Source organism: Phoenix dactylifera, chromosome 4, assembly GCF_009389715.1.
Source record: "Phoenix dactylifera cultivar Barhee BC4 chromosome 4, palm_55x_up_171113_PBpolish2nd_filt_p, whole genome shotgun sequence".
Classification (NCBI taxonomy): Eukaryota; Viridiplantae; Streptophyta; class Magnoliopsida; order Arecales; family Arecaceae; genus Phoenix; species Phoenix dactylifera.
The window spans coordinates 12431301-12446102 of record NC_052395.1 but is presented as its reverse complement, the minus strand read 5'-3'; the positions used below and the strand labels follow the sequence as shown (position 1 = coordinate 12446102).

The following is a 14802-nucleotide window of genomic DNA, read 5'->3' as shown; positions in this document are numbered from 1 at the left end:
ATTTTGGATGGGTCTAACTTCACTCCTGCAGATTCTAGATAAGTCCCTTCTCCAAAGAGTTACCTTTCTAGGGATCCACAATTTTGGTGTAAGTATATATGTATCGATTAGAAAGGAACTCAATGAATTTAAGAAGATAAAGGTAAACTTTAGTTTAAATTCTCTCGTGGCTCAAGTTAAGGTATATTTTGCACCTCTTCTTCCAACTGAATCAGGACCTGAACATGGATGAACTAGAGCAAGGAGACTGAAAAGCTTAGGAATTCCTCATGCCCTGCAAGGAAAGAGGAGGTCTCCTGACCAAAAATTATCATGGAACTATTATCTAAAATAGACAAAACATACTGGCAAGCATGGACGTGCACGCATGCAGACTCCTAGTTCTTTCCCATGGTAGCAAAATCAAGCCAGCACATTGGAGAATGCTCGGCAGTTTTCTGACACAACATTCCACTGTTCAAAGACTAATCAACAACCAAATCATAACAGCTAAAAATTGTCTGACAACGAGTAGACAAGATGTTTGAGCACTTGAATAAGATTGCCATGTCCTGACAGCCAGACATTTACTGAATTGTTATTCTATAAGTCAAATACAGCTATAAATCTTAGGCTCAACTATATATTGGACTCTGGTTCAGCCAATTCCTTACAAGGATTCACAAAAGCAGCACGTCGAATGGATTATACACCTGATGAACCTCAAGATAAAACCAGGGATTTTTGACGGCATTGATGCTGATGATAATGATGTCGGCAATATCGAGTGTGATATATTGATGAAAAGATGCTCTTACTGCCTGTGTAAGATGATTTGAGCACCATGTTGCGGATGAATCGTTGCTACAGTATAAGGAGCATGGGCATAGGATGGTGAAAGTTGGAATGTAAAATGTTGAAGAATCCTAGACAAAGCCATCTTGGCTTCCATCATCGAAAAGTTCTGACCAATGCAGATTCGAGGACCCCCACCGAATGGAAAGAAGGCACCTTGAATCTTCGATGCCTTCGAAACTCCCTCGGCGAATCTCTCTGGATTGAATTCCGAAGCATCTTCACCCCAAAATTCTGGATCATGATGTATGAAGATTATAGGCAGCAAGAGTTGTACTCCTTCTGGAAAGGTGAACTGACCTAATTTCATTTCCTTGTAGGTTTTCCTTACGAGCAAAGCTGCTGGAGGATATAATCTAAGAACTTCATACAGAACCATCGTCACCTGAAGCAAATTTGAAACATCTGAGGAATTTGTCCAATAAGAAACCTTTTTTTTTTTTTTTGAAACAGCAATTAATGTAAAACACCAATAAAAGACTATTGGAAGCAATTATAAGCTGCCTTCTTTTCTAATGTAAAAATTTATTAGCTACTCGAAATCAGTCTTTCTCAAGGAATGCAGCGTAAACAGTTGATATGAGCAATCATAAAAATATATCACTCACAATCTTTAATCGACTTAAGCCATCGTAGTCGGGCTTATTTCCCCCGAAGACTTGTAGAACCTCTTCTCTTGCACGCGCCTGCCAACTCGGATGCAGGCTTAGCGCTACCAATGTCCATGTGAGAAGAACCGATGTTGTCTCATGCCCAGCAAAGTAGAATAGCTTGCATTCCTCGATCACATCTTCAATACTCATCCCAGAATTCTTGGAGCCTCCTTCGTTTTCCTTGGAGTGCCTAAAATTTGATTCCATTAGCAGGCCTAGCAAATCTTCATTGTTAGCTCCTCCCTTTCTTATAGCCACCTCTCTCCGCTCGATCATGCTCCTGAGAAGCGATCGAATCTGGATATCATTTTCTTTCATTCTCTTGTTGTTCTTGGTAGGCAGAAACCTGCATCAAAGGTTCATTTATTTCGGTATCAAGTCAATTTTCATCGTCAGTTGTTTTGACAAGGTTTAGGAGCCTATTATTATTGTGTTCCTTCAAGTTAACAACGTGAAATCTATACGATTTTGAGGGATTCAATTCTTTAGAGGAAAAAAAGAAGCATCACCAGCATAATTTGCATTTCTAGCATGAAAGTAATGATTTGATAATGAAGGAACACGAGTGACTTCTTTTTTTTTTTTTTATAATGATTTGATTTCCATTAGCACTTACTCCGAGAAATATTATTAGAATTGAGAAATAAAATAGGATGAAGTTTTTTTAATATGTTTTTTTTGATTTTTTTACATATTGGATATTGTTCCTCTGAAGTTACTGAAAACTGAAATAAAATTAATAGGAAAAGAGAAACAATAAACCTGAAACCAGGGATGTATATATTTTGAAGAGCTGGAATTACAAGCTCAACTTGCTCTTCTTGGAGGTGAAATATCCGTTGCCCTTCCCTAAAGTTGATACCAAATGCCGTGCGGGAGATGACATCTGCAGCGAAACTCTGGAATTCAGGCCATACGTCCAGTTCGCAAGATCCTTTGGAAGCTACAAGCCTGTCCCATTTATCTATCAGCTCATCACAGCAAGTAGAAAAGGCTGGCAGCATGCACTGCAAAAAAAATCAACATATATAGAACGTAGAATGCCATCAATCACCACTCAACTATGAACAAGTGTTGTAATCTTTTTTGGATTTTTTGCATGAATACCCTTCTAAATATCGAATTTTGCATGAATACCCTTCCAAAATTGATATTTGCATGTATACATTCTTAAAACACTTGTTTTGCTATTTTACCCTTCTTTATTCTTGTTATTGCATATGTACCCATGCCATCTAATGCCGTTAAAAATTAACGGTTTCAAATTAAAATGACTAAAATATTCTTAATGGGTAGACGTGCAAATAAAAATATTTATAAGAGTATACAAGCAAATAGCAACTTTACAAAAATATTCATGCAATTTTCTATTTTTAGAAGGGTATATATGCAAAAAGAAATTCTAGTAGGTGGAAAAAATTTAGATACATTAATTAATGTGATAGGCTTCATAATTATGTATTTATAAATTAGGAAAATTTTATGTTGAGCTTGATGTGAAAGGCTGCATTTTCAAGGAATATGAAAATTATCCTCTTTATTTTAAACAATGCCTTCCCCCACTTTTTTAGTTGTCCAAGCTCTTAACACTAAGGGCAATGCACTTAGTTGCTGCATATTCTGTCTTTGGTTCCGAAATAAACCCTCGCAATGCTGCAAGCCTGCAATGCCAATTTTGGCTGATATGTTGAACCATGTTACCATCCTCGTTATTTGCACTCTGATGTAGAAAAACTGAGTTCGGATCTAACACTCCAAATAAAGGACTCCTATGTTGTATGGGGCATTACTGTTCCAACTAGTTCGTCAATTTGGTACAATAGGCAGATCAATATTAATTATTATGAGGTGTAAGATTTATGTTTCAAAAAAGCTTCCTCCACGACCAAAAAGAAAGAGAAAGAAAGAAACAAAAAGTAAAGCTTCACACACAATAAATACCTACCAATTACGAATAAATTTTGTACGATATTCACGAACAGAGAGATAGTAGGGGGTGCAAATCCATCATAAATGGCATAATTAAGTCAAAGACAGGCAAATTGAAGGAGAACGCCCACGGGCGAACGGGATCGCGATCGCGATCTCACGAACGCCCGCAGGCGATCCCGACAACTGAAGGACAATAGTATAATTTCAAATTTTTATTTTATTTTTAATTAATATAAATATAATTTTTTAATACTGTTGGAGCAACCGTTATGTTAAGAGCATTTATACAATAATAGAGTTTTACGAGAGTATAAATGTAAATATTAATTTTGAAAGGATATTCGCGCAAAATCTAATATTTAGAAGGATATCGATGCAAAAAAAATTTTTTTTTTTCTTTTGGTTCAGCCGCCTGGCAAAGTCTAATTCTCATAAGGAAGTAAAATATGGCATTTCACAAGCAATTTCTTCATAGAATTCTGGATGACTGAAATACCTTTAATTTCTCTAAATGGAAAGCAGGATTGATGATCCTCCTATGTTTGGCCCATTTCTCACGTTCATAACTTGCGAGTCCTCCAACCAATAACTTAACTAGAAGATGTGAGTTTGACTTCTCAAAGTGACCAAACTTGTTGGACAGAATTTCTCTTGTCAGTCTTGGATCCATAATGGCTACTCTCGGATGATGCCCGAACCAAGTGAATGACGTTTTACCTGCATCAAACTGGTCGTGTAAATAAGGTAGAAACCGTTCAACTGTTGCCTGTGATAGTTTTTTTTTTAAAATTTTTTTTTTGGCAACAGTTTCTTGTGACAGTTATTTTATAACAAAAATATTGCAAAATGGAAGTCGCGTCCATCAAAATAAATACTTATTTAACGTTTAATAGGTGCAAACAGCATGTTGGCGATCTACTTCCAGATAAGATGGAGCCCAAACAAAAAAGAGAGTAATTTTTTTTATTTAGTATTTTGAGCAAGATTTTTTTTTTTGCTGCAGCGGTTGCTCATACTATGAACCGAACCGAGTCCTGATCCACCCAAATAAACTTTCCCGCATGATATGCCACATTAAAGGTGACAAAGTCTGCTGCACTATTTGCCTACCGACAGACATGAAAAGCCCGGAAAGTGCTACACCCTCCTGCAAGTCTACGAACATCTAAAAGGAGTGGGTGCCGAATGCTGCCCTCGAATCCACTCAATCACCATAGCCGTAGCAAGGAATTCTTTAGTGTGGCAACTTTGCATTTGTGTTGGCCTCAAAGCTATCTAGTTAAAATGCTTCGATCAAGTTTATTTAAAAAAAAATGTTTCAACTTTATCCATGGTGAGACAGTTGGTTCTCTATCTATTAAAATAAGGTGTTTATCATAATATTTTGTCCTTGTATATGAATTTTTCTAATATGAAAATAAGAGAAAAAGCGGAAATCATTTTCCTTCATGACACGATGAAAGAAGGGAGTGACCCTAGGACTCAAGGATCCAAAGCATCCAAGTTCCAAAATTATTACCATTTTCCTTCATGACACGATAAAGGAAGGGAGCGACCCGAGGGACGATGTCGTGAGAGAGAGGCATGAGTTTGGCCCGGGCCTCGTTGCTGAGCCGGGCGCTTTCCTTGAGGTCCCCGTAGAGGAAGCGGTACCGGGTGCCCCGCAGCCCTTGGGCCCGGAGCGCTCTTTCCAGCATCCTTGGTCTCCACCAAAGCCGCTCCAACCCTCTCCAAGCCCATAGAAGTAACAGCAGGCCAACCGCTCCCCATCCTATTCTCCACAGCGCCTCCACTGCTCCAAACGCCATGGTTGCCTGCTCTATCTCTTCGTCTCTCCCCTCTTTGACTTGGTATGGTGCCTTTTATGGCTGATTTCTCTTTATCTTTATCTTGACTAGCTGTCTTTTGTGGAAGATTCCTTTTATCTGGACTATTTTGATGTGCTGCCCCCGTACGTGGGGCCAAATACTTTTTTGGGACAGCGTCTACGCACTTTGACCTACCTTCAATCATGCTATTTTCTCTTACTTTTGCTTTAAATTTAATATTAGTGGATCTATAGGATTTATAATTTTATGATTTGAATTTATTAAATAAATAAATTTATTTTATGCTAGAATAGATTTTTTTTTGGATAAAATAGATTTGTTTTCATATCGAATAATATATATATATATAATTTCTTTTAAGAATTTCTATTAATTGCAATTATTAGATTTATTTGCTTAGCTAGGTGATATATTGCTAACATTCCAAAGAAGTGTTTGTTTTTTTTTTTTGCTAGTAATATATAATTCAGTAAATCATTCTAAAAAGGTAATAATTTGTTTAACCTCCAAGAGGTTTATTATACCACCATTTGGATTTCTCAAGGAGTAATTTCCAAATCCCATTCAAACGAAAAATTTGAAAATTGATTAATACAAAATAATTAATTCATTGAATTGACTTATTAGATCTCAATCAATCATTCCGATAAGATAATAAATTTTATAATTCATTGAATTGACATTTTAGATCTCAATTACAATAATTGATTTATGACCACAAAATTAGTAATCAATTATTCTAATAAGGTAATAAATCTTATAATTCATTGAATTGACATTTTAGATCTCAATTACAATAATTGATTTGCTGGCACAAAATTAGTAATCAATTATTCTAATGAGGTAATAAATCTTATAATTCATTGAATTGACATTTTAGATCTTAATTACAATAATTGATTTGCTGGCACAAAATTAGTAATCAAATATTCTAATAAGGCCATAAATTAATTCTAATATATAATTCATTGAATTGACATTTTAGATCTCAATTACAATAATTAATTTGCTGGCACAAAATTAGTAATTAATTATTCTAATAAGGCAATAAATCAATTCTAATATATAATTCATTAATTGATATTTTAGATTTCAATTATAATAATTGTCTAGCTAGCACTAAATTAATAATCAATTATTACTAATTTGCAAAACTCAAACGGAAAATTTAGAAATTGATTAATCCATAATAACAAATTTAAGTTTGCACTTAGGCTTTTGCAAAAATTGAATTTGTGTGATTTCTAGTGATTATATCCACTAACTAATAGTGTCAAAAAAAAAATTGTCAAAAAGGCATACATGCCTAAGAAAGGTTTGTGTTTAAGTGAGCCTAGTACTCCACAACCGATCTAGAGCTGATCTGGCTATTATTTTTTAGATATATCAACTAGACATTCAAAATTTAATACAAATTTTAGTGCAATCTTTTGACATAAACTTTTTGCCTTCATTCAGGTCTCTATCCCTTCTCTATAACCTTGAACCTTTGGCCTCTAATACTAGTAATCATCTTAGTGCTAAATCTGAAAAATTTGATGGCCATAACTTTAGGAGGTAGCAGAACCAAATGCGGTTCTGGCTCACTACATTAGGATTGATCTCAGCCATAAGTGAGAGCACTACTAAAGTTGATAACGGGTCCAACCCAACTACTTCACGACCTGCTACTTGCCAAAACTCAAACCCAAAATTGGAGTTTATCCTCCTCCCAAACTGAACTTTCTGTCTCCACCAGCACACCCTGTAGGACACCTAATGAGATAGACTATCATTGCATCCATAGCATCATAGGTGCCCTCTCTGAAAGGTTGTATGACATTTATTACACAACCAAGAGTGCCAAAGAACTCTAGGACATCCTAGATGGCAAATATGGTCTTGATGATGCTGGAGTAAAGAGGTTCAAGGCCTCCGACTTCAATAACTTTAGGATGGTGGACTCAAAGCCTATGAATGACCAAATTCATGATTTTGAAATTCTGATTCACCATCTTAGGGCAATGGAACTAATTTAGATGAATCATTCTAGGTAGCCTGTCTGATAGACCAACAAACCAATTCTTGGTCTGATTTTGCTAAGACTCTGAGCTATACCCAAGAAGGTCTCACCCTAACCCAAGTTTTGAACTCGATTAGAATTGAAGAGCAACATAGGCTCAGGAGTAAAATCTCTATTGGACATAAAAACAATGCTTATAATGTAGAGGCTCCACCTAGAAAAAATCAGAACTGACCCTGCAAAAATAAGCATTACAAAAAGAAGCCCTACAACCCTAGAAACCCTAACCACTACAATGGAAAACCTATGCAATCCCAGGAGCAAAAGAAGAAGAAAGAGAAAGGTGGTATTCATTTTTGTTATGTGTGTGGTCGGACCAACCATTTAGCCCTCCAGTGCTTCTATAAGAAAACTGCACATCTTTAATCCAAGAAGAAAGGTCCACACACAACCAGTGCTCAAGTCAATATGGTGACTTTCGGCGCTGGCTTCTTTGAGACTGTTTTCAAGTCTGTTTCTTTCACTCCTGAAGTTAACATGACTTTACAAGCACTTGATTGGTGGATTGATACCAGAGTTGGTATTCACATTTGTTCGGATCGCTCCTGGTTTTCTTCTTACCAGGTCTCAAGTGGAGGAGCTGTGATTATGGCAAATAGCTCGGAGGTGTATGTGCTAGGAGTGGGATGTGTAGACTTAAAGGTTACCTCTGAAAAAGTTCTATCCTTGCACGGAGTCCAACATGTTTCAATTGTTAGAAGAAACCTCATTAGTGGTTCCTTGCTTGTCTAGCAAGGCTATCGTCTTGTTTTTGAGTCCAATCAAGTTGTAATTTCTCATGGTGTAATGTTTATTGGAAAAGGATTCTTAAGTGAAGGATTGTTTAAGTTGAATGTAATAGTTCCTTCAATAAATGAAAATTCTTTGATCATGAATATAGAACCTCCTTCTATTTGGCATGGTAGATTAGGTCATGTAAATTATAATACAATTAAGCAACTAATGAACCTAAATTTAATACCAAAAAGTGATCTTAAGAACCATGAGAAATGTGAAATTTGTGTAGAAGCCAAACTCCCTAGAAAGCCTTTTAAATCTGTTAATAGGGATTCAGATCTATTAGAGTTGATCCATAGAGATGTTTGTGACTTTGGTAGAACTTCTAAAGGAGGTAACAGATACTTTGTGACCTTCATAGATGATCTGTCCAGGTTCTATTACATCTACCTAATTAAAACCAAAGATGAGATGCTCAGCAAATTTAAGATTTTTAAGATCGAAGTTGAGAACCAACAGCAAAAGAAAATTAAAATCCTTAAATCAGATCGGGAAGGTGAATATACATCTAATGATATAATTCAATTTTGTGCAGATCATGAAATCATTCATGAAGTGACTGCTCCCTATTCTCTCTAATCAAATGGAGTAGCAGAAAGAAAGAATAGGACTTTAATGGATATGATTAACTCCATGCTTATAAGTTCAGGAGTACGAGAGAATTTGTGGGGGAAGGTTTAGTTTCAGCCTGTTATATCCTCAATAGGATTTTCTCCAAAAATAATGATTTAATCCCATATGAAGTTTGAAAATATAGAAAACCTAATCTTAGCTATTTAAAAGTGTGGGGGTGCTTGGCAAAAATGAAAATACCTGATTTTAAGGGAAAAAAATTAGGTCTAAAATAGTGGATGCCATATTCATAGGATATGCAGCCAATAGTAATGACAATAGATTTCTAGTGATTAATTCAGAAGAAAGTGATATTAGTAACAATACTATCATAGAAGCCAGAGATGCAATATATTTTGAAGACACCTTTCCACTTAGGACTACAGTAGATAGTGGTGTAGCTAGTAGCTCTAGTAGAATAAGAAAAAGAGAAATAGAAGTAGAAGCAGAACCTAGAAGAAGTAAGAAATCTAGGGTAGAGAAAACATTTAGAGATGATTTCTATATTTTTTTTTATAGAGGACTCTCCAACTACTTTTGAGGATGCAATGAAATCCTTGGATTCACCTTTTTGGAGAGAAGCTGTAGACAATGAGATGCAGTTAATTATCCAAAATCATACTTGGGAACTGACTGATCTTTCTTCTGGCTGTAAAATTATAGGGTGCAAATGGATCTTTAAGAAGAAACTTAGGCCTAATGGGTCTATAGATAAATTTAAGGCTACATTAGTTGCCAAGAATTTTACTCAGAGATCTGGGATAGATTTTTTTAATGTTTATGCACCTATAGCTAGGATTACTACTATTAGGATCCTGGTAGCATTAGCCTCCATCCATAGATTAGTGATTCATCAGATGCATGTGAAAACAACTTTTCTAAACGGAGACTTAAATGAAGAAATTTATATGGACCAGCCAGAGGGATTTATAATCCTAGACCAAGAAAAGAAAGTTTGTAGATTAATTAGATCTCTCTATGGTCTTAAACAAGCACCCAAGCAATAGCACTTGAAATTTGATTAAACCATACTGACATTTGGATTTTAAATCAATAGTACAGACGAATTTGTATACCATAAGAGAGTTGGAAATAAATTTGTGATCTTGTGCCTCTATGTAGATGATATACTGATCTTTGGGACAGATCTTCAGATAGTTGATGAAGTAAAGCAATTCTTAAGTCATAAATTTGATATGAAAGACTTGGGACAAGTTGCCAAAATCATTAGAAGTGCAAATAGTATTAAGTTATCCCAAAGTCATTATGTTAACAAGATTCTCAATAAATTTAATTATACCGATTGTCAGCCTGTTTCTGCTCCCTTTGATCCCTCTACACACCTTAAGAAGAACTTAGGACCTTCTATCCTTCAAAGCCTATATGGTCAAATTATAGGCTCACTAGGATTCTTAGCAAACTACACCAGGCCAGACATAGCATACGCTGTAAATAGACTTAGTAGATATATTATTAATCCAAATAGAGATCACTGGACAGCATTAGAGGGGATCCTTAGGTATCTTAAGGGTACCAAGTCCTATAGTTTGCATTTTAGTGGATTTTCTGCTGTTCTAGAAGGCTATAGTGATGCCAACTGGATCAGTGATACCTTAGATGTTAAATCCACCACAGGATATGTCTTTCTCCTAGGAGGTGCTGCTGTGTCTTGGAAATTCACCAAACAAACCTTGATATCTAGGAGTACCATGAAGTCTGAACTGATAGCTTTAGACACTACTAGCACTGAGGTTGAGTGGCTTAGAGCTCTACTAATAGACCTTCCTATAGATGAGTCACCTTTACCACTTGTCTCGTGATTGTAAATCTGCAATAGATAAGTGCAACCAAGAAAATGCCTATATAAAAATGAATAGGCATTTAAAAGTGCGTCATAAATTATTAAGATATAAATTGAAAAATAACATTATTGCTTTAAATTTTGTAAAATCAGAAAATAATTTGGCTGATCAGCTTACAAAAGGTTTGTCTAGAACAGTAGTTCTAGAGTCGTCGAGGGGGATGGGGCTTAACCGATAAAGATAGATCACCACAGCGGAAACCTAACCTTAAAAGGTTTAATGGGTAGAAACAAACCGGAGTGTGACTAAGAGGAGCACTGTTTTATGTTTTCTTCATCTCTATGGCGCTAGTGCTTATAAAAGCAAGCGGTAGAATGAGTTTGTTTGTATAACTCTTAATGAATCCGAGACCCAAGAGGCAGGAGTTTTTTTGCTAGCTTTCTTATTAGGACTCACTTATATGTGCAGTTGTGAGGCCGCGATTATGAAAAATGAGTGATTCTCTAAAAAGCACATGAAAGATATCTACGCATGGCCATATTAGCGCAACCTGCTTAGAACCCTGATCGGGTTATATTATGTGTGCTGTTGATTTAATCTGAGCCATGGATCGAGGTTCAAGGTTAAGACCATCTTGGTTCTACAGATGTAATCAATTATCACTAAATGAAGGTTCAAATCAAAAGGTACCTATACCTATTACATAATATAAGATATCCAGCATTTATTTTGATTTTAAAATTATTTAAATTTTTGTGGGGGATTGCTGGAAAAATTTAAATGTGCACGCAACCCAAGAGTCGGCTACGTGCGCATTTGAATTTCACTAAACACCCATTGGGGTGTTCGTGAAATCACCACGGGCGCATCCGCGGAAGGTGTGAACACGTCTGCAAAAAGATCAAAATACCCTTGCTCAAATATCCCTATAAATACCTCTTATTTCATCTTATTCTGGATTAAAAAAATTAAAAAAATATCAAAAAAATTTTGAAAAAAAGTTATTCCTCTTAACCACTTCTGATTTTTATTATTGCAATTATATTCAGTTTATTTTATTTTTTTATTTCGTTCTTTGCTGGATCTGCGAGTCCGATCGGATTCGATTTGGCTTTTTTCGAGACATACCGAAGAAGAAGTTTAGGATCGTCGTATCTCTGAGAAGGATTGCCGAGAGACCCGTACGTAGGGAAAAACACTTCTTTGGGACAGTGTCTATGCACTTCGACCTACCTTCAATCAGGCTATTTTTTCTTACTTTTGTTTTAAATTTAATATTAGTGGATCTGTAGGATTTGCAATTTTATGATTTAAATTTATTAAATGAATAGATTTATTTTATGCTAGAATAGATTTCTTTTGTAGTAAAATAGATTTATTTTCATACCGAATAATATATATATATATAATTTCTTTTAAGAATTTTTATTAATTGCAATTATTAGATTTATTTGCTTAGTTAGGTGATATATTTCTAACAAGAACTATCTTCTAAGTAAGCTGTCTACTCTGTGTGTAGATACCACTCTTCTTTTTGTAAATAATTTTTTTCTTTCAATAAAGATTGGGGGAGGTTTCTCAAACTCCCTCCATTTTGCATAAAAAAAAGGACGGTGGAAATCATACACTTAATACCATGCAGTAGCGGAATACAAGGACTGAGAATGAGCTTTCGAAATCCAAGAGACTGCAGTGGCACGATCGCCTTCTAAGATCAGAACTCTACAGTGCATCTAATAAATAGTTGAGGTTAGCTTTTCCCAAGCTGCTCGTAACTCGATCATGGTGACCTAGATAGCTGAGAAGTACCTCGAACCTTCCATAGACAGCCGACCGGTGTGATCCAGAATGATATTATCCCACCCTAGATCCGAAACATGACATGACCGTGCTACTGAGGGATACAACTCACAAGAACACGAAGCCAACATTACTTTTAGATACCAAATTCCATCATAACAAAATATAATAATTAAATATCTAATTTTATCATCCATTAAGTAAAACCAAAATTGGTTTCAGGGCTTCTAAATCCAATCTCAATACCAAACCTATTATCCTCAACATTCAGATGATCATTGGCTACAACTTTGTAGTCCATAATAAAATTCTTCTAAAAAATTGCCAAGCATGCTAGCGTGAATTCTAAGCCTGGACCAACCTTCATCCCTACTGGTCCAATTTGCCTAGAGAGAGAAAAAAATAAAAATAGAAGTATATGAGCAACACACCTTAGTAAGTAAACCTTTCACTATCTTGCTAGATCACGTATAAGTTTTTCATTATAATGCATCATTTAAGAAACCGATACTTCAAAATAAGCATTTTATAATACAGTATATTAAAAATAGGTCATAAAACAAATCATGTATGAACAAATCATCCATCTTCCATAAATATAATACTAAGTTCATATTACAAATAAATTCGTAAATCATTCTTCATGTCATATAATCCTCTCATAGAACAAAATATTGCTCATAGATATTTGTGCTATAGTCACTATAATCCATGACAGGGTCATCTTCGTAATCGACAAGATATTATAGTTCATATTCATTACTAACTTTAATCCATTGGCAGAGGATCATTTTTGTTGGATGCTAGCTCAAGGATGTCGATTGACCTCTATTTTTAGATGCGGTCATAACAAATTGAGAGCCTTTAGAAAACTTATATCCTTTTTTTAAACATACATATAAATAGATGACAAATACTAAATAGCATGATTAGATTCATATTTCATAACAAAGCTATTTTCATCAAATCATTCATAAGACTATTTTTTATAATAAATCATAATTTTTTTAACACATATGCTGATCCATAATTTGAGAAAAGCATAATATTTTCACAAACAAATTTTGTGCATAGAAGACATGATCATTTAAAAAATAATAAGAAGTGCAAGATTTACTTACAAGTTTGAAAACTAGTAAGAAGTATAAGATTTACATAGCTCTTTCATCTTAAACCGCCAAGCTTCACTAGGCAATTTAGTTAACCCTGTAAAAATATTAAAGGCAAAATTAATTCCTGTTAGATTATTTTAATCGAAGTAAAATAATAAAGAAAGAGAAGGAGGTGAAGAGCTCTCACCTCAGTTCGGTGAGATTCCGCCAATCCTTTTCGGCTACAAATCAAGGAGGAGGCTCAGAGAGAAAGACTTGAAATCGGCGGCCATTCCTGGGTCTTCATCGATGGAGCTAGGAGGAGGAGGAAGGGTCCTTAAATAGCGGAATTCTCAGAGTTCTAGTCGGACTAAACTTGCGCTTGGGGAGTCTTCAACTCCGTTGGGATCGGAGAAGAAAGAAGACTCCCATCGGAGTCTTCTTCTTCGTCTGTGCATCAGGCTGGGCCTAGCCACTCTGGCCGACCGACGAGCCCATTTTTTGTTTTGTATTGTGTGTCTTGGGCCAACTTCGATTGGGCCGGTCGAATGGACTAGGCCCAATTCGCTTAAAAGGCCGTGTTTTACATATATAACCAGCATCGCTCTAACCGTTTCAAAGAGAGCCGTCAAAATTCAGCTTCAAGAACCCATGTGGAGGGGCACCCAAGAAACCTGCATGGTCCCAGTGCCACGGGTTACCTGTAGGGCCAATCCATCATGGACTGAAATTCCATAGCCAGTCGGTAGGATTGAGCTGCAGCTTGCTCAGCTTTGGCAAAAGTTTCCATAACAACCAGGCAGCGTAGGCAATAATAGATCTCCAGATCGAAGACTCTGTAGTCACAGCAATTAATAAAGAATGCAAGGAGGAGAAGTGGCAGATATGATCAAACCTGGTAGCAATCAGACTCCACAACTCTTCTGCAATAGACCAACTGATAAGAACATGTTCCACATCTTCAATCACCCCATAGAGATCCCAATTTCTAGAATGAGAGAATTACAAGGAAGTTATTCCAAGTAACTTTCCACCAAAAAAGTTTTACTCTTGGTATTACCTTCAAAGTTCCAGATTGCCAAAATAACTTCTCTAGATTGCCCATCCACCACATTAGAGGGCATCAAGATTTCCTTGTATGTATCACGGGCTCTCCCTATAGATGAACCAATTTAATACCAAGACATGGTATCTTCACAAAGGTTCTCAGGGATCCAGGCACATAAAATTTGCTGAATCAGCTCTGAAGGGAAAAATTGATGCAACAAAGAAAGGTTCCAATCACGTTGGAGAGTTACAATTCATAAGACTGAGAAGCTAGGATGGCAAACGCAGAGCATAAACCACTCGATGAATGCAGGATCAAATCCGTAGCGCTCTAAAATAGCTCTCAGAAAAGTCCACTTGATT

The 14802-nt window shown here is 35.9% G+C and overlaps 1 protein-coding gene across 2 annotated transcripts; it reads right to left on the bottom strand.

The window, feature by feature from the left end:
* Positions 1-522: 522 nt before the first annotated feature.
* LOC103698045 (cytochrome P450 72A15-like) lies at positions 523-5250 on the bottom strand. 2 transcript variants are annotated; one of them, XM_008779999.4, is made up of 5 exons: positions 4939-5250; positions 3916-4136; positions 2250-2494; positions 1443-1833; positions 523-1219 (listed from the first exon to the last, which is right to left on the bottom strand). In XM_008779999.4, the coding sequence occupies exons 1-5, from the start codon at positions 5225-5227 to the stop codon at positions 794-796; spliced, it is 1572 nt and encodes a 523-aa protein (XP_008778221.2). In that variant the 5' UTR covers positions 5228-5250; the 3' UTR covers positions 523-793. The 2 variants fall into 2 exon arrangements, with proteins under 2 accessions (XP_008778221.2, XP_026657272.2); XM_026801471.2 differs by having other exon boundaries at positions 1443-1767.
* Positions 5251-14802: the final 9552 nt, after the last annotated feature.

What these genes read in the sequence shown, in the direction of transcription:
- LOC103698045 (XM_008779999.4), bottom strand. Translation starts at nt 5,227, where the DNA reads ATGGCGTTTGGAGCAGTGGAGGCGCTGTGGAGAATAGGATGGGGAGCG. An exon ending in TCGTGTCATGAAGGAAAATG is followed by an intron (nt 4,137 to 4,938) that starts GTAATAATTTTG and finishes AGTTTGATGCAG; the next exon opens with GTAAAACGTCATTCACTTGG. An exon ending in TCCATTTAGAGAAATTAAAG is followed by an intron (nt 2,495 to 3,915) that starts GTATTTCAGTCA and finishes TTTTTTTTGCAG; the next exon opens with TGCATGCTGCCAGCCTTTTC.